At 45.1% G+C, this 19,527-nt stretch overlaps 1 protein-coding gene across 4 annotated transcripts in view; it reads left to right on the top strand.

The window, feature by feature from the left end:
- AIFM3 (AIF family member 3) overlaps nucleotides 1–15,469 on the top strand; it is a gene marked incomplete at its 3' end in the record, with an annotated part of 50,228 nt that extends 34,759 nt beyond the window's left edge. For 3 of the 4 annotated variants that reach the window (XM_081892373.1, XM_081892372.1, XM_081892374.1), the window contains 10 exons: nucleotides 253–383; nucleotides 1,930–2,045; nucleotides 3,519–3,590; nucleotides 5,070–5,133; nucleotides 6,254–6,330; nucleotides 6,435–6,552; nucleotides 7,677–7,775; nucleotides 8,303–8,378; nucleotides 10,513–10,617; nucleotides 13,055–15,469. In XM_081892373.1, the coding sequence (XP_081748499.1) occupies nucleotides 253–383; nucleotides 1,930–2,045; nucleotides 3,519–3,590; nucleotides 5,070–5,133; nucleotides 6,254–6,330; nucleotides 6,435–6,552; nucleotides 7,677–7,775; nucleotides 8,303–8,378; nucleotides 10,513–10,617; nucleotides 13,055–13,094 (898 nt within the window). Of the gene's footprint in view, nucleotides 1–252; nucleotides 384–1,929; nucleotides 2,046–3,518; nucleotides 3,591–5,069; nucleotides 5,134–6,253; nucleotides 6,331–6,434; nucleotides 6,553–7,676; nucleotides 7,776–8,302; nucleotides 8,379–10,512; nucleotides 10,622–13,054 lie in introns of those variants that run through there. The other variant, XM_081892375.1, reaches the window with a different exon arrangement.
- Between the last annotated feature and the right edge of the window lie 4,058 nt (nucleotides 15,470–19,527).

Raw genomic sequence — 19,527 nt, 5'->3', positions numbered from 1 at the left:
CAGGCTGGGAGTCTCTCCCAGCCCTACCTGAAGATGCCATTAGGGATTGGACCTGGACCTTCTTCATTCCAAGCAGGTGTTCTACCTATGTGGAATGACCAGGACTTTGGGGCACCATGGAGTAGCTGTGTATTTTGAGGACATTTTTTCTGTGATCGGTATCCACATTACAACATTGGGACGTCTGCCAGACTTTGATCTTGTAGAATTCTGTTTCGGCTACAGTCTTGCTCTGCCATCACATCTTTCCAGGCCCAAAACCCTTAGCTGCAAAGGCAAGGAAGTGGAGAACGTTTTTAACATCCGGACGGTGGAGGACGCCAACCGAGTGGTGAAACTGGCCACCAGCAAGAATGCCGTGGTGGTCGGAGCCTCTTTCCTGGGTGAGCCTCTCTCTGCGAGGAAGGACGGTCAGATCAAAGAATTTATGTACCTGGGATAAGGCTTGGCCTGCCTACATTTTTGACTAGTTGCACAAAACAAATGAAATACCTTGAAAATCCCTGAAACGAGGAGTAATTGACTAGAAATATTATCTTGTGGAAATAAACTAAATAATAATAAATAGAAAAATCATAAACCTTAAATGACCAAAATTCAAAAAAATACTGAATTCACAAAAAAAGGGTTTGAAAAAAATAAATGGCAAGTTTTAGACAAGTTTTAGAAATGCTCTCATGTTCTAGATGTTATTATTGATGTTAAAGATAAGTCTTTGCCCTTTTTTTGTAAATTCAGTATTAGAAACTGTACCTTTGAGTCCTCAGTCCTTTATTACTGCGCTTTGCTTCACCTTGGTCGAGCTAGGATTATAATACTTCAGAATTTTTGGGAGTTCTACCCCCCTTTTTTTGAATTTTGGTCATTTCAAGTTTATGATTTTTCTATTTCCTTCTGAGGAAACTGAATAGTTTAGTGAAACGAGGTTTGTAGCCAGCATCCCATTAAGGCTTTGTTCAATTTTAGGTTTTTCTAATTTTTCCTTAAACTTTTTGATTTTTATTATTTAGTTTATTTCCATAAGATAATATTTCTAGTCGATTACTTCTCGTTTCAGGGATTTTCCACAGTATTTCATTTGTTTTGTGCCATTTCTCGGTTCCGTGACTGTCTTTTTTCTACTACATTTTTGACTAGGGCTTTTCATATTTCTTGTAGCTGTTGGAACATAACCTGCTGGTCCCTATAGCAGAAAATGTGCTGCTTTTAGATGTTTTAAACTGTGGTGGGGTGAGGTGGGATTCGAACCCTAGTCCACACACACTAACCACTAATTGTACTGGTTCTATCTTAAATCCAGTTTGATACATTTATACACTGGACTGTGGATTATTTCAAGTCCTAGTGAAAATTCATCGGCGTTTTTATTGTGCTTTCCCTTGCTTATTCTCCTACACAATTTGGTGTAATGTATATGGGTGTTTTTTGTTTTGCAAAACAATTATCTCCTTATGTAAAGCATGTTAGTATTATATTTTCACAAATATATGCATTTCCCCTAATACAGTGGTACCTCGGGTTACATATGCTTCAGGTTACATACCCTTCAGGTTACATACACTTCAGGTTACAGACTCCACTAACCCAGAAATATTACCTCAGGTTAAGAACTTTGCTTCAGGATGAGAACAGAAATTGTGCTCTGGCAGCTCGGCAGCAGCAGGAGGCCCCATTAGCTAAAGTGATGCTTCAGGTTAAGAATAGTTTCAGGTTAAGAACGGACCTCTGGAACGAATTAAGTACTTAACCCGAGGTACCACTGTATATGCTTTGTGTATGCATAGTTGAAGAACTGCATCATAAAATTCAGGGAAGTGAGAATTTTCAATGGATAATTGCGCTTCATTTCACGTATTGTTTCGGGAAGTGCATTCTTTGGTGTGGTTTCCTCCGTGGAAGGTTTTACTTTTTCACGTTTCCGTTTTCCAGGCATGGAAGTTGCTGCTTACCTCACGGAGAAGGCGCATTCCGTCTCTGTGGTGGAGCTGGAGGAAGTTCCCTTCAAGAAGTTCTTTGGGGAGAAGGTTGGCCGATCCATCATGAAGGTAGCAACAGATATGGAAAGTTAACCTGTGAGAGCTCCTAGAATCATAGAATTGTAGAGGTGGAAGGGTCCCTCAGTGGTTATTAAACCATTTCTTTAAAAAAAATATATATTTGGACCCGGCCGATATGGCCAACTATCTCCCAATCTCAGATCTTCCATTCTTGGAGATTCCATTCATATGTCAAGGAAATAAGCAACTATCTGACTTTTAGATGACATCTGAAGGCAGCCCTAATAAGGGAAGTTTTTCAGGCTTGATGTTTTTATTATGTTTTTAGATATGCTGTAAGTCACGAGACCCAGCCAGATGGGCAGGGAATAATAATAATAATAATAATAATAATAATAATAATAATAATAATAATATCATCCAACCACCTTCAAGGCAGGAATATGTAGCTGCCCCATGCAGGGATCAAACCTGCAACCTTGGCATTATCAGAACTATGCTCTGGCCAACTGAGCTATCCAGGCTGACTGTGGCCGTCTTTTTGAAAAACGTCTGTGAGGAAGGGAAGTTTTGACCAACTGTTTGATAATTTGAGGATCCATTATAGAATCTAGTATAGGGGGGATTAATGATTATTTTATTATCTTTACTAAAAAAAATTCTGTAATATTTATATGCTACTTTTTATTTATTACAAACTTTTCTGATTTTTTAAAAAAATTACTAATCATAAAGTGTTGTCTTCCAGGACAAATGCATGTACAGGTGTTAAGTCTTGTATGCTGTCATGCATATAAACAAAACAGACTTGGAAAATCTTCTACTTTACAGACTAAGCTCACATCCACACAACTTGATTGTAAAAAAACCCGAAACATCCGTGTGGTTGACATAGAGAATAAAACAATAACGTAACCAGTAAATACAGTTAAAAGCAACTATTTATTATTTTACATACCGCACTGCTTCATGCCCCAAAATAGACTTCTAAGTGGTATACAAAGTATAAAAGCAATAAATATATTAACAAGGCATAAAACCAGTTAGCTACGCAAATTATTCAAATATAGAATCACATATTTGTGGAGTTGAATGGAACCCTAAAGGTCATTAATCCAACGCCATGCAATGCAGGAATCACAGTTAGATAATCTCTGACAGATGCTCCCCCCCCCAACATCTGTTTAAAAACCTCCAAGGAAGGAGAGCCCATAATTAAAATATGCAGGGGAGAGGGCTTTAACCCTTTGTATCCCACTGTAGTCCTGATCTGTTGGGGCGGGGGAGCAATTTTATGTGACTGTGTGATTTGCTGCCACGATGTGACCATAGTTGTGTGAATGGTTAAAATCCCTCCACCTGACATGTTGGGTTCTGATCTGGATTGGGGCCCCAACTGCTGGCCATTTATCTTTAAAAAGAAAATCCTATGCTTAAGAGCATCATTACAGAGCTAATGTATAATCTTCCCCCTCCCTCTCCTTCTCTCTCTCTCTCTCTTGCTTCCTTGCTCTTGGACAGATGTTTGAAAACAATCGGGTGAAATTCTACATGCAGACGGAAGTCTCGGAACTGCGGGAACAGGAGGGCAAGGTAGGTTTGTGTGCAATGACCTTTGAGCACCATCTGTTGGATTTCCAAGGTCTTTGCCTTTGTCATTCTGTGCTTCTTGGCCTGCTGGGGCTGATGGGAAGGTGATTCTATGCCTTGCATTGATCTAGAAAGAATCTAGTCCCTAGAGCACCGGGGCTGAGAGGTGTAGTGTAGGACATTCCTTGAGAGTCTGTGACTGGGATGGGGGGCGGGGAGAGAGAGATCTGTGTAGGCACTACTGTCTAAGTTTGCTTGTGGAGATCTTTTTTCTTTCTAAAACTTAATAAAAACGTAAACGTAATAAAAACGTAATGGTGCCATCACGCTCTGCAGTTTGCAGAGCAGCCGGTGGGCAGCCAATCCAACTGCAGCAAGGGTTAGCTGCAGAGATCGGGGAGGGGAGCTTCTCACATAGTAGTTGAACAAGCTGTTGCATGAAGAACCTGCTTCCTTTAAGTTAGGGACAGGGTAGAGGAGGAATGTCACAAATTCTTTGTGGCGCTTTAGCAGAAATGCTCAGAGTTCCAGGTTCTTCAGTGCAGTATATTTCTTGTGAGCTATATATACAAATACACACACACACACACACAGAGTGGTACCTCAGGTTAAGTACTTAATTTGTTCCGGAGGTCCATTCTTAACCATTGATATGTCATCCAGAACCAGTTGGAAGTCCATATCGTGATTTCTGTTTCATAATTTTTGGCCTGGGAACATATTGCAAATCATGACGTGTGTGCGCCATGCAAAAATCAATATTTGGGGAAAACTGTGAAGCCAGGCAATTCCTCTACATAGCTCCAGCCTTATTTCGGTGTACATATATATATATACACACACAGTCATACCTCGGGTTGAAGTCGCTTCAGGTTGAGTGTTTTCAGGTTACGCTCCGCGGCGACCCAGAAGTAATGGAACACATTACTTCTGGGTTTCGCCTTGCGCGCATGCGCAGACGCTCAAAATGACGTCACGTGCATGCACAGAAGCGGCGAATCACGACCCGCGCACGCACAGACGCAGAGATGCGGGTTGTGTTCTCCTCAGGATGCGAGCAGGGCTCCGGAACAGATCCTATTCGCATCCAGAGGTACCACTGTATATCGGTAAATTGCAATGTTTTAGCTGGTGATATATCATGATGTTGAAAAGCAGATATCGCCCAGTCCTAGTGCAGGTACAGCCACATTTCTCACTAGACCCATGAATGGTATATCCTATGGCAGCCTTCCCCAACCTGGTGCCCTCCAAAGGTTTTGAACTACAACTCCCATCAGCACCATGCATCCAAAACATTTGGAGGGCACCAGGTTGGGGAATGGTTTCATAGGACAACTTTTCCATTCTTTATTTCCTAGTTTCAGTGTGGGGTAGACTACCCTGTGAATGAAATAAAAGGATGTAAGATTTGGGCAAAATGGGCTGCGGCTCGTCTTTCCAATTACTACCATTTCCTACTTTTTTCTCTCTCCCTTGAAGCTAAAGGAGGTTGTACTGAAAAGTGGCAAAGTCCTCCGAGCCGATGTCTGCATCATAGGCATAGGTAGGTAGCCATGCAAAACTTTACTTCTCTGGAATCCTTCATATGGGGTGGGGTGGGGCATGGGCTGTTATGCACCCTACCTGTGGACCATCCATTGCAATGATATCTTTTGCAACAAAACACTTTCGCATTTCCCTTTCTCATTCATTGATGGAGAACAGCCGGGCGGGGAATGCAGTGGGAAAATTTTGTGCACCGCTACTGTAAATTCCTAATCAACTAGGTTGCTTATCTATTTCGTAAAGTTCATATTCCGCCGGATTGTAAAACGATGACAACAACGCCTCAAAGAAGTTTGCAAAAAGAAGAAAACAATAGAATGATCAGTAAAAACATTAAAAAAATAAAATAAAATAAAATCAGCAATAAATTAAAAGCAGATGAAAATATACAGCAACATTCTACATGTCTGGGTAGGTTTGCCTAGACGTTGTATTTTTTTAGTAGGTGCTGAAAAGAGTACAGTCAAGGCGCTTTCTTTTGGCCAAGAAGCCGAGAATTGTTGTTAGAGGCAGGGGGCAGTCAGACTCTGAGACTTAGGGCCAGGCTGGTGGTGCTCATGTCAGCCTGGATAGCTCAGTTAATTAGAGCATGGTGCTGATCTTGCCAAAGCTGCAAGTTTGATTCCCATTTGGGACAGCTGCATATTCCTGTGGGTTGGACTAGGTCATGGTTAGGCAAACTAAGGCCTGGGGGCCGGATCCGTCCCAATCGCCTTCTAAATCCGGCCCACGGATGGTCCGGGAATCAGCTTGTTTTTACACGAGTAGAATGTGTGCTTTTATTTAAAATGCATCTCTGGGATATTTGTGGGGTATAGAAATTCATTCACCCCCCCAAAATATAATCTGACACCCCCCCAAGGTCTGAGGGACAGTGGACCAGCCCCCTGCTGAAAAAGTTTGCTGACCCCTGGACCATAGCTGTCAACTTTTCCCTTTTCTTGCGAGGAATCCTATTCGGAATAAGGGAATTTCCCTTTAAAAAAGGGAAACGTTGACAGCTATGCCCTGGACTAGGCCATTCAGAGGGTCCCTGCCAACTTAGAATTCTGTGATTCTATGGAGAAGTTAGGCACAGCCCTCCCACTGACAACATTCCTGTCTCCCTTTCTGGGCAGGTGCAACCCCAGCAACGGGCTTCTTGAAGCAGAGTGGCATTAACGTGGACTCCAAAGGTTTCATCGTGGTGAACAAGGTAAAACCGGGGCACGGAAGGCAGACTGGAGCCCAGTGCGAGTGCTCTGGCACACGCAACAGATGTGCCGCCAACCCATGAGGTTCTTTCCTCCTCCCTTTCAGATGATGCAGACCAACATCCCAGGAGTTTTTGCAGCCGGCGACGCTGTTGCATTTCCACTGGTGCTGAGGAACAACAAGAAGGTGAACATCCCTCATTGGCAGATGGCTCACATGCATGGTGGGTAACGCTCAGTTTCTTGTTTCTTCTTTTCTCATTTAAATTTTTCATTTTATAACGTATACAAAGCAGAGAGAATGGTTATAGCAACCAGTGGAAATTAAAAGATGAGAAATAGGTAGTTGTGTCATTCAATTCTACTCAGTATTGATTCAGAGCAGATTCTAACATATAGTTAGCAGAGTAAAAACTTAAAACACGTTGCAGGATTCCCCCAAAAACAGACCACAGGCAATTGTATTTCATCCAGCAGAGCTTTACTGCCACTGAAGGCAAATGGGCATAATGGTCACAAATGCATTACATTCAGGACTGGCACTGTCCATAAGAAATCCAGTTGCAGCAGACTTAACTTAAACTTACAATAACTTATAATAAGTCTAAACCTTAATGCTAAGCACACTATGTACAGAACACTACACGGTTGGAAAGAAAGATAGAAAGAGAAAATGAAACCCAGACTCCTTCTAATCTTATTTTTATACAGTGGTACCTCGGGTTACATAGGCTTCAGGTTACATACGCTTCAGATTACACACTCTGCTAACCCAGAAATAGTGCTTCAGGTTAAGAACTTTGCTTCAGGATGAGAACAGATATCGTGCTCCAGCGGCGTGGCAGCAGCAGGAGGCCCCATTAGCTAAAGTAGTGCTTCAAGTTAAGAACAGTTTCAGGTTATGTACGGACCTCCGGAACGAACTGTAGTCAGCATAACCTTGACAGAAAGAGATAAGAGAACCAGTTTAAACCAGCTGTACTCAGCTTCTCTGAAGGAATAACCCAAACATCATGAACCTTCTGATTGTTTTTTTCTTGACAGAGAAGCTTCCAGAACCCTCTTGAATTAATTAGAATAGGAAAGATCTCTGCACATCAGATCAATACTTTCTGTACTAAGAAATGCAAAATGACAAGTTACACACGGGTTAAAATAGCAAAGTCCAAGACTAACAGTTGGCCTAAACCATCCCTAAAAGAGAGGGCGATTTCAGATTCCAGGAGGTTCTACACAGCTGGTTTGGGGAATCAGGGAAGGCTGTATTGCTGGGTGGCTGGTGCTGTAGACATCCATCAACTGTATGGAGCATTGGACAATGTGTTCCTGCTCTTCCTCTACATTCCAGGACGCATTGCCGCGCTGAACATGTTGGCACATGGGACGGAAATCAGCACAGTCCCTTACCTGTGGACAGCCATGTTTGGCAAGAGCATCCGCTATGCAGGTGAGTGAACGGCCTACCCAGGTCTGACGGTAAGAGCAAGGCCACGTCTTCTTCACTGCAAGACTTTGGAGGAAGATCTATCCCTGGCCATTGGCTGTCCTTGCTAGGGCGGTTGTACAAGTTCCTCACCCTTGCAATAAAGGTAAAGGTAAAGGGACCCCTGACCATTAGGTCCAGTCGTGACCGACTCTGGGGCTCATCTCGCTTTATTGGCCAAGGGAGCTGGCGTACAGCGTACATGTGGCCAGCATGACTAATCCGCTTCTGGCGAACCAGAGCAGCGCATGGAAACACCGTTTACCTTCCCACTGGAGCGGTACCAATTTATCTACTTGCACTTGATGTGCTTTCAAACTGCTAGGTTGGCAGGAGCAGGGACCAAGCAACGGGAGCTCACCCCGTCGCGGGGATTTGAACCACCGACTTTCCGATCGGCAAGTCCTAGGCTCTGTGGTTTAACCCACAGCGCCACCCGCATCCCCCGACCCTTGCAATAAATCAGTGTTATTTCTCTTTTCATTTCCCAGGTCATGGAGAGGGGTTTGATGATGTCATCATTCAGGGGGACTTGGATGAACTGAAGTTTGTGGCGTTTTACACCAAGTAAGTGCTGCTTTGTCTTTCCAAAGATGCAGCTGCACCCAAGTTAAGTAAGGATGGGCATTTGCAAAAAGTACTGGCTATGCTCCACTTAGTGGCATTCTGTGCATCTGCAACACGAGTCAGCAGCATGATGCAGCAAAAAAAAAAAAAGTTAATGCAGTTCTAGGTTGCACCAACAGAAATCTAACGTCCATCAAGGGAAGTAATAGTACTGCTCGGTTCTGACCAGGTGAGACCCTAGCTGGAGTCTTGTGTCCAGTTATGGCAACCCCAGTTTCAGAAAGATATTGACAAATCAGAGTGTGTCCTCATAAGAGTGACCAAGATGATCAAAGGCTTTGGAAACCAAGCCTTATGAAGAACGGCTGAGGAAGTTGGGTAGGTTTAGCCCGGAAAAGAGAAGACTGAGAGGTGATATGAGAGCCATTTTCAAATATCTGAAGGGTTGTCACATGGAGAAAGCTCGTTTTCTGCTTTTCCAGGGAGTAGGACCAATGGATTCAAATGACAAGAAAGGAGACTCCAAAAGGGGTCAGTAACCTTTTTCAGGCGTGGGTAGGTCCACCATCCCTCAGACCATGTGGTGGGCCGGACTATATTTTGGGAAAAAATATGAGCAAATTCCTATGCCCCACAAATAACCCAGAGATGCATTTTAAATAAAAGGACACATTCTACTCATGTAAAAACATGATGATCCCGGACCGTCCGCAGGCCGGATTGAGAAGGCGATTAGGCCGGATCCGGCCCCTGGGCCTTAGTTTGCCTACTCCTGAACCGAACATTAGGAACAAAGGTGCCAGCTTGCCTCCCGCATGGGGGGGGCATATCACATGACATGTCATGTGATGTCACGTGACGCATCCACCCTAGTGGGTTGTGCGGCGGGGAGATGGAGGCGGAACCATCGCATGCTCCACTTCCCCATCTAATGTCATGTGAGGAGAAGGGGGCGGAGCTCAGTGCTTGGCTCTACCGCTGGGCCTCCTTCTCCCCATGGCATATGGGGGGTGGCATCATGGGGGGTGGGACACACAGAGGGCAATCTTCACCCTTGCTCATCCCAGCCCCCTCCTGGCTCCCAGGTGGAGGCTGGGGTGCACAGAGGGCACCCAACTGTGACAGGGGATGTCGGCCCCCTCAATATTGGGAGGGCTGGGTTCCCTGATTCAAAATATTGAGGGGGCTAGAGCCCCCAGTGCCCCCTATACCTCGCACCGGTGATTAGGAAGACCTTTCTGACGGTAAGAGCTGTTCAGCAGTGGAATGGGCTCCCTCAGAAGGCTCTCCTTCATTGGAGATTTTTTATTTTTTGTATTTTTATTAAAGATTTTCTTGATTTACAGAAGTATGTGTAATGTCTCTGTTATGTAGTGTAGTTTCACCCTGGGCCAACAGGGGGATACTGTATATAGTTTTCACTCAGGTCTGTAGATAGTTTTCACTCAGGTCCGCGGCAGTTATTTTAGGCGGGAACTCTGGGCTGTTGTTGTTACAATGTTGACAGCCGGCTGCCTATAAAAGCAGGCCGGCTGAGCTGTTTGCAGTCAGTTCTATTCCAGCTTACAAAATAAAGAGCTACTTGAAGAAATCGCTGTGCCGGCTGCTATGTCAACCCACAACTTAACAGTCTCTCTCTTGTATGTTTTCCACATACCATTTCTCTAAATCAGTTTCATTTGTTGAGACATTAGGAAGAAAGGGGGGAGAGGGGTGGAAGATGGGTGGGGGTCGGGTGGCGATGTTTCTATTTTGCTTAGTGTATGTAGGGTTTGGTGTCAGCGTTGCTTGTGCAGGTTCTCTGCTGTTCACTTGTGTTCCTTTGGTGGTGAGAGAGGTTGGGGTTGGCCTTGTTTGTTTGTGATTGGCTGTGGTGGTCTTTGTTTTCATCTGTGAGTGGGTTGGGTGGGTGTTTTGGATCAGGTTAGCCATATTGATTTGTATACTGTTGGTGGATTGCTGTCATTGTCTTGTTGGGCTGTGCATGTGATAAAGGGGAGCCATACCGGGGTGAAGGCGTCTTCTTCTGTTTGTCCCCCTTCATTGGAGATTTTAAGGAGAGGCTGGGTGGCCACCTGTGATCTCAACCTCTCCTTCTCCATCAGTCTCCAAATATTTGGATCTTTCGTTGCAGGAATGAAGAGGTGCTTGCCGTGGCAAGCATGAACTATGACCCTCTGGTCTCCAAGGTTGCAGATGTCATGGGAGCCGGCAGGGCCATCCGGAAAAGAGATGTGGAGTAAGTTGCAACTGCTGGTTTGAGACCGGCCTTTCCCTCAAAGCACCCACTGTTTGGTTTCCTTTCTTTCCTCATTGCAAAGTTGATTGACAGCCTAGAAAGGGAAGGGGGGTTAACTGCTGATCCACCCCCAAGTTTTAAAGGGCATCAATCTGGTCTGGGCTGTCTGTGTCCCACAACTGCCCCACAAACAGAGCATAATGCGGGGTACAGGCTGCAGCATCTGGGGAATCTTGTCATTCATTTTAAATGCAAGGTTCTAGTCCTAAATTCATCTACTTGCACTTTGACATGCTTTCGAACTGCTAGGTGGGCAGGAGCAGGGACTGAGCAATGGGAGCTTAGCCCGTCGTGGGGATTCGAACCGCCTTCTGATTGGCAAGCCCTAGGCTCTGTGGTTTAACCCACAGCACCACTGTAGAGCCTAGGACTTGCCAATCAGAAGGCGGTTTGAATCCCCACAACGGGGTGAACTCCCGTTGCTCGGTCCCTGCTCCTGCCTACCTAGTAGTTCGAAAGCACGTCAAAGTGCAAGTAGATAAATAGGTACCACTCTGGTGGGAAGGTAAACGGCGTTTCAGTGCACTGCTCTGGTTCGCCAGAAGTGGCTTAGTCATACTGGCCACATGACCTGGAAGCTGTATGCCGGCTCCCTCGGCCAGTAAAGCGAGATGAGCGCCGCAACCCCAGAGTTGGTCACGACTGGACCTAATCGTCAGGGGTCCCTTTACCTTTACTAGTCCTCAAGCTTGTGAGTATCAGACAAAAAGTTTACCTGCCGCTTCTTTTCTTTTCTGGCAGAGCTCTCATCCATTTCCCACTTGTGAGGCAGGTGCTTCCCCCCCCCCCCAGGAAATGGATGTAGTGATATTGGGTGGGGGGAGCTCACTTCCTTGATCAGCATTGGGTCAGCACTGAGTGAAATATCAGGAGCTAGGTTGGCTGATTTTCCAGTAGGAAGATATGAGCTTTATTGCCCTGTTTTGAAAAATTCTCTTTCTTCCTGTGAGCAACGGTTACTGAATAAACTTTGGGGGAACACCCCACACCAATATGTATCTTGCAAAACTTTTAAAGTGGAAGCCAAGATTATCAATATTATAAGCTCAGAATTTGGCCTATAATGTTGATAATTTCCACTTGAAAAAGCCAAGTTTCTAGCCATTACGGTTGTAGCGGGAAGCCAGAGAAGTGGACTAGCTCTGTGCAGGGCTTTAAATTTTTTAGAACTGAGGAAGAATATGTAGTCCTGAGTATGAGCTGTGAAGCCGGTCAGTCCCGCTGGTAGCAAATATTGAGTCTCTTCTTCTCTCCTTTCTTACTTTCTTACTTTCTTTCTCTTTCTCTTTCTTTACTGCTGCAATTTAAGGCTCTTCATTCGCTATGGCAAGTAGGTATATTTTAGTCAGTGTCTCTTCAGCTTGCTAGTTTGGGGGAGTTGTTCTCTTCCCCCAACCCAACTTTCGCTTTTTAATCTATTTAAATCAGTGGTTTTCAAACTTTTGGGGGGGTCGCTGCTCCCTTGCTTCCACAAGCTCACCCCCAGTGCCCCCTACCATGCCCTATAAAAAGGATTATTCACAACAGCAGTTTGGACGACCCACTGAGGAAAATGATAAAATAAAATTCAAAATGGTAAGGATTAAGTGCATGTTCATCCAAGATTCAATTAAAACTATTTGGTTTAATTTTTTTTTAAAAAAGATGAATTTGATCCAATGATATATTAGTAGGAACTTTCTGGCACTAAGAGCCGTTGGACAATGAAACGGATGACATCACAAGGTGGTGGACTCTCTTTCACTGGAGAGGAAGTTTAAAAACACTGCAGCAGCAGAGTGTGGATTATAGGTTGTTAAACCCTTTTGCTTATCCTGATTCGTCTGCCTTAAAACTCTTGCCCCTCCCTCTACCTCTCTAGCAATGAACAGACCTCACACTGTTAAGTAAGTTTAAAAGCTTTACTTATTAAATCCAAAGGTCTGATTCATGCATTGTTCCATGCAGCACCCAAGTTACTCTTGGGCACAAAACACACAATATAGTTTCAGATATGCTGTCTGAACTTGGATCAAGTTCAGACATGTTCACTCTGGTCCATGGCAGGAAGAGAAGTGAGAGAAAGGAAGAGAAAACAGCTTTACTTCCTCCCTCATGGAGGAGAGGGGTCATGACCTGGCTGAGTCTAGGAACAGAAATCTATGGTCTTAACCCCTTCATGCACTAACTAGCGCTCGTGTATAGTTATGTTTGACTGCAATTTCCCACACCTTCCAACTCGACAGGTCTATTTCTATGATTCTTTGCTCTTTGTGCTTTCAGTCTGCTTCACAAACATTGCCTTCCTCCACTCCAAGGTTTGTGCGGCTGGTTTGGGAGTTGAGAAAGTATTGCTACAACGATCCTGCTTTGTTTGTTGGTTTTGTCTTTCCTGTAGAACTGGAGACATGTCCTGGCTAACCGGAAAGGGCTCCTAACCTCCCCAGAAATCACTGGCTTCCTACAGACCCTGCAGTCACCAGAGGGCAAGATGCCACACACCTTTACCAGTGACTTTGACAAACCTGGCACTGTTTCCATAACCATTCTCTTCCTATGCCTTCCAAGGGCCCCATTCACGCTGAGATCAACTGCTGTAGCCTCAGAGTGGCTTAAACACGCCCTCTCCCTGGAGCAACCGGAAGGAAAAGGGGCCACTGAGGGATTCATTGAGTTGCCACAGCTATCTAGGGCCAAGTCAGATAAGTGCCGTGAAGTCAGCGGAGCCGTGGGGTGGGGTGGGGGAGAGGAAAATGTGGGTCACACCTACACGCTTGCTTGGGAGCAGAGTGGAGAGCTGGTGGACCTCAAAGGCTTCCCTTTCTACAGGGAGAAATCTCCATGGATTGGTGTTGGCCACATCCCACAGTGGCTGGCTGCGTTGCTTGCCGTCCACATTCCAACCGCCCTTCCAGTCTACTCCATTGATGCTGCGGTTCTTTTGAACCACATCCTTGAGGCGCTTCCTGCAGGCCCGTTAAGCCGTCTTCCTTTATGCAAGCCACAAACCTGTTTGTGTGTGTGTGTGTGTGTGTGTGTGAGAGAGAGAGAGAGTGAGAGAGAGAGAGAGAGAGAGAGAGAGCAGCGATCAAAGGGAAACTAATATGGAGGATTGGCTCACCTTTCTATGTTCCCTTTGGAACAGCTTTGCCCAAGCCTGCTGTGCCAAAGATCTGTTGGTCTTTTGCATAGGGATCGGGAGGGTGGGGAGGGTGTCTGATTCAGTTCATGTTTCAAGGCGAATGTACCCAATTTGCACATTCTGAAAACGGCAGGTGAACCGAACCACAGCCATCTTTCAAAATTTGCCCGTCTCCGAATTTTGCAATGCAGTTCTCCGGTCAAGCGCAGAAATCCATAACTGTGCATAAACATGCATATATAATAGAGGAAATAACACACAAGAATGCATTGTGTGGCAAAAACCAAACACATGAATCTGCAAAAACTGGATGCATGAAGCAAAATTGCAGAATAGAACGTTGCGTGAAAATGCTGGCGAATTTTCACAAGGACTTAAGGAACAGCAACACAACCACTTGAGGTGTGGAGATATGGTCAACTCCACTCAAGACTGGAAAATGAGGAACTGAAATGGACAGATTCACCTATCCTTAGTAGGATCCATGTTTCCCCCCGCATTTCCTCCCCTTGCAGCAAGCCCTCTCTTGCCAAGCCTAGCTGTGCCCGCTCTCTGCCGTTCTTCCGGAATGCAGAAGAGGCACAGGACCCAGCTTCCAGATCACTGCAATGTTTTCTTTCCTTTTGTTTTGCCTTAACCAGGTTTCTAGCCCCTAAGGATTGCCAAGATGTGCTTGAAAGAGTGCCAGAAGTCAGAGAGGTTGGAGGAGCAAGCGAGGGGAAGGGTCAGCAGCCTTGGTCACCCTCCAAATTAGTACGCCAGAATAAATTATGCAGTGCAATAATGCACGTGTTCCTCTGGCATGGTTTATTCAGAATGCAGAACTGTCTCTTCTCCTCGGCACGGGGTGTCGATTTTCTTTTTGCAATGGGCAAAACAAACCCCTGAGTTATCACCTTGCTCATCAGGGGACAAGGAGACCCGAGGGTGATGGAGGCAGGCTGCACCTCGCCTAATAATCCAGCCCATCAAATCCCAGAATTGTAGAAATGGAAGGGAACTTGAGAGTCATTTAGCCCAGCCCCCTGGAATGCAATTTCCTAATTCAGGTCAATCAGCTGTATTTTCTAGGAACCAGCAGCCACCATTTCCTTGCAACTCAGGGGCGGTGGAGGAGAACGTCACAACAGAAATGAGAGGGCCGTCATGGGTGTCAACCCTAAAGTGGAAACACTTTGAAACCTGAAACTCCAGGTTCTCTTCGTGTGGCTGGAACATGCTAAATTTCTTTCCCCAAGCACCAGGTGAAGTTGCAGCCGAAGCTCCTCCTCAAACAGGACTAGCCCCTTGCCAGACTTTGATGTTCCTCGCCACTAACTGGGTTGCCAATCATAGGCCTTCCATCTTCCACCTTCCTGACAGAGGCCTGGGGGTGCTTTAGAACTGCTTGCAGGCAGACATTCTGCCACAGTGATGAGTGTTTTTTTTTTGTTTCTGGCGCTGTGGGGCTGGAGGAACAGGAAGCACCTGTTGAGTTCATGCGGGTGTTTTCTGAAGGGTGAAAAGAAATGCTGACTGGATTTTGCCCGCCCTGCGTTTCAACTGCCCACATTCGCTTGCGTCTCACTCGCTTTGCCACAGGACGTCATGCAAAATAAATTAGCCATCTCATGTTTTGCCCTCTTCCCCCACCCACCTAGGTTATTAATAAACTCATGCATTAAACCACAAGGCTTGTGTGATAACTGCTCTGGATTGTGTGTGGATGCTTCGGCCAAAAATAGCCCCCTCCTAGGGTTGCTACCGTATGTTTTTTGCTCTATAAGACGCACGAAACCACAAGATGCACCTATTTTTTGGAGGAGGAAAACAAGAAAAAAAATATTCTGAATCTCAGAAGCCAGAACAGCAAGAGGGAGCACTACGCAGTGAAAGCAGCGATCCCTCTTGCTGTTCTGGCTTCTGCGATAGCTGCGCAGCCTGCATTTGCTCCATAAGACGCACACACATTTCCCCTTACTTTTTAGGAGGGAAAAAGTGAGTCTTATAGAGCAAAAAAATGGTACCTTTCTTTTTACTTGCCCTGTTATTCTGCCTTTAAATTCTGCCTGATTTAACCAGGGCAAATGTCTTTCCCTGTTATTTAATGCTGGGGGACAGGGAAAAGCTTTCGGAATTATTTCCTATAGGGAGAGTGTGGGGTTCCCCCCCCCCTTCAGTTTGCTTTTCGATGTGAACATAAATCTCACTTCCTGAAACACTTTGTGAAATGACGCACACATCTTCTTCCAATGTTGCACCTCTCTGAATTTTTTGCGAAGCAATTCTCTGGGGGGAAATGCCTGTGTTTTTTTTAAAGGAAAGGGGCTGTGCTGTTTTTATTACCAGTATTTTTTTAAATATTGCTTTAATTCTATTAGAGTTTAATTCCATTTTTAATGATTAACTTTGATATGTTTTTAGCGTTTTGTATTTTATCTGTGTTCTTTTAATTTGTGTAAGCTGCCTGGAGTCCTCAGCTGGGAAAAAGCTGGGTATAAATAAATATAATAATGATGATGGTGATGATAACCCAGAAATGTTCACAAATATGCATGTACTAGGGGGACGCATGCCACAAGTTGCATACGTTAGTGAAACCAACAATGCAAAAATGCATTATATCAGAGAAAAAAGCTTGCAAATAAGTATTTATGAGAAGAAAACGTGCAGTAATGTGCTGATTAATTTTCTTGAGAACTTTTTTTTCTTTAGCAAAAAAGTTGCAACCGAATGCAGAAATGTGAACTGAATGCAAGCCTGGGAAACTAAGGAAAAAACTGAAACTGAATCACCTATCCCTACTGGGTTGATCCAGTACAATTAAGAAAGTAAGAAGAGTCCTGCTGGATCAGGCCCATGGCCTATCTGGTCCAGCATCCTGTTCTCACTTTGGCCAGCCTGATATCTGTGAAAAACTGGCAAGCAAAATTCGATTCCTCCTGTGGTTTCCAGCAACAGGAATTCAGAAGCATTGCTGCCCCAAGTGTGGAGGCAGAGCATAGCCATCATGTTTAGTAACCATTGATAGCCTTATACTCAAAAGAATTTGTCCCATCCTCTCTTAAAGTCATCCAAGCGGGTGGCTATCGCTGTCTATTGCAGGAAGCGAGTTCCTCAGTTTAACTCTGTCCCACATGAAGGACTTCCTTCCTTTCAGATAAACAACTATCTGACTTTTAGAAGACATCTGAAGGCAGCCCTGTTTAGGGATTTTTTTTAGTGTTTGAAGTTTTATTGTGTTTTAATACAGTGGTACCTCAGGTTAAGTGAATAATTCATTCCAGAGGTCCGTTCTTAACCTGAAACTGCTCTTAACCTGAAGCACCACTTTAGCTAATGGGGCCTCCTGCTGCTGCCGTGCCGCTGGAGCATGATTTCTGTTCTCATCCTGAAGCAAAGTTCTTAACCTGAAGCACTATTTCTGGGTTAGCGGAGTCTGTAACCTGAAGCGTATGTAACCTGAAGCGTATGTAACCTGAGGTACCACTGTATTCTGTTGGAAGCCGCCAAGGGTGGCTGGGGAAATCCACCCAGATGGGTGGGGTATAAATAAATTTATTATTATTATTATTCACAGCCACCTTCAGATGTCTTTGGAAAGTCATGCAAATTGGTTATCTGCTGGGAGGTGATTCCACAGGGTGAGTGCCACTACCGAGAAGGCCCTCTGCCTGGTTCCTGTAACTTCACATCTCGCAGAGGGAACCTCCAGAAGGCCCTCGGAGCTGGACCCCACTGTCTGGGCTGAATGGTGGGTGTGGAGACACTGCTTCAGGTTTACAGGACTGAAGCCGTTTAGGGCAGCCTAATGTTTAGGGCAGCAGGTGTTGAACTACAACTCCCACCACCCCTAGCTAGCAAGGCCAGAGCTCAGGGATGATGGGAGTTGTAGTCCAACAACATCTGGGGACCCACAGGTTGAGAATCGCTGATTTAGGGCTTTATAGGTCAGCACCAACACTTTGAATTGTGCTCAGAAACATACTGGGACCCAATGTAGATCTTTCAGGACCGGTGTTATGTGGTCTCGGCGGCCACTCCCAGTCACCAGTCTGGTGCCTGCATTCTGGATTAGGTGTGGTTTCTGAGTCACCTTCAAAGTTAGCCCCATATATAGCACATTGGTGTACCCCAAATGGGAGATAACCAGAGCATATTCCTTTTCTCCTGGATCCCTGTTAAAATCTGTGCTGCAGAGCTTCACATTTGCGGGATCTGCCCTTTACCAGCAGCTGGAACATGCTGATGTGAACAGATTGGCTGTGTTTATCTCCGCGCTGTGAAAATCTTCGTGGGCTCATCGCTGCAGATCTAGCTGTTCTTAAAGACACAAGAGCAGAGCGGGCGTTCTGGGTGTTGAGATCCACAATTTCATCACAAGATGTTTACAGTTGGGCTGGGCAGACTTCTGGGTCCCAGAATCCACTTGTTTTTGGTTTTGCTAGCGTCCAGGAATCTTATCAACTGGAGTCATATGCAAGGCAAGCAGTTTGGAGGGAGGATGTCAGCATACTGGCAGAACGGAGGAATGGGGTGCCTCAGAGCATGCACTGAGCACAGGAATTTGTTTTCAGTTCCAGAACTGAGTTCAGAGTCCTATCACTCAAAAAGACATTCCTGGTTTCAAGCTTTCTTCATCTCAGCAGCCTGATTTGGGAGAAAAAAAGAGTCTTTTTTTGGGGGGGTCAGGTTCATTGTTGAAAAGTTATTATTGCACATTCCCCCAAGAGCGACCAGTAGATTAGTAGATCCCAATCTACTTCTGTCATGGCCTTGCTTTACACATTGCAGAAGGTCCCTGCTCCGAGGATCTGGCACACTAAAATTTAAAGCAGAAGATCACCTTAAACTACATCTTAAACTACCTTAAACTACAACTACCAACAACCCCAGCCAGCCCTACCAATTACCTACCAGGCTAAGGGGTTAGATTCTGGTTTATAAAGGCCTGTACAGCTCAGGACCAAGATACCTGAAATATCACCTCAGCCCTTATATACCCAGTCGATCTGCGAGTGAGGGGCTCCTGCTGACAACATCTTATCAGGAGGTTTTCTCCTCACTTAAACAGGGCCTTTAGTGTGGTGGCACCAACCCTTTGAAATTCCCTTCCAATAAATATTAGGCCCCCTTTGTCTTCTCAGTGCCTGCTTGAAAGCATTCCTCTTCCAACAAGGCTTTTCAGTAGAGATCTCTTCCCTGTCAACATCTGTGTTGGAATTTTTAGATGTTTTAATTGCTTTGTGTAGTTGAAAACTTGGGCTCCTTTGGGAGGAAGGTCGAGGAAATAAACAACTACAGTCGTACCTCGGGTTACAGATGCTTCAGGTTACAGACGCTTCAGGTTACAGGCTCCTCAAACCCTGAAATAGTACCTCGGGTTAAGAACTTTGCTTCAGGATGAGAACAGAAATTGTGTGGTGGCGGCGCAGCAGCAGCGGGAGGCCCCATTAGCTAAAGTGGTACCTCAGGTTAAGAACAGTTTCAGGTTAAGAATGGACCTCCAGAACGAATTAAGTTCTTAACCTGAGGTACCACTGTATCTGACTTTTAGAAGACACCTGAAGGCAGCCCTGTTTAGGGAAGTTTTTAATGACTGATGTTTTAATGTATTTTTAATGTTTTGTTGCCCCAGCCCGATGGGCGGGGTATAAGTAATAAACTGTTGTTGTTACTGTTATTGTTGTTATTAAATAAATAACAGCCCGGGAGACTTCTGCATCACTTGCTAAGATCCATAGGCAGAA

This window comes from Podarcis melisellensis (assembly GCF_964234715.1).
Source record: "Podarcis melisellensis genome assembly, chromosome: 16".
Classification (NCBI taxonomy): domain Eukaryota; kingdom Metazoa; phylum Chordata; class Lepidosauria; order Squamata; family Lacertidae; genus Podarcis; species Podarcis melisellensis.
The sequence above is the reverse complement of the archived record's forward strand: the minus strand, read 5'-3'. Positions and strand labels throughout refer to the sequence as shown.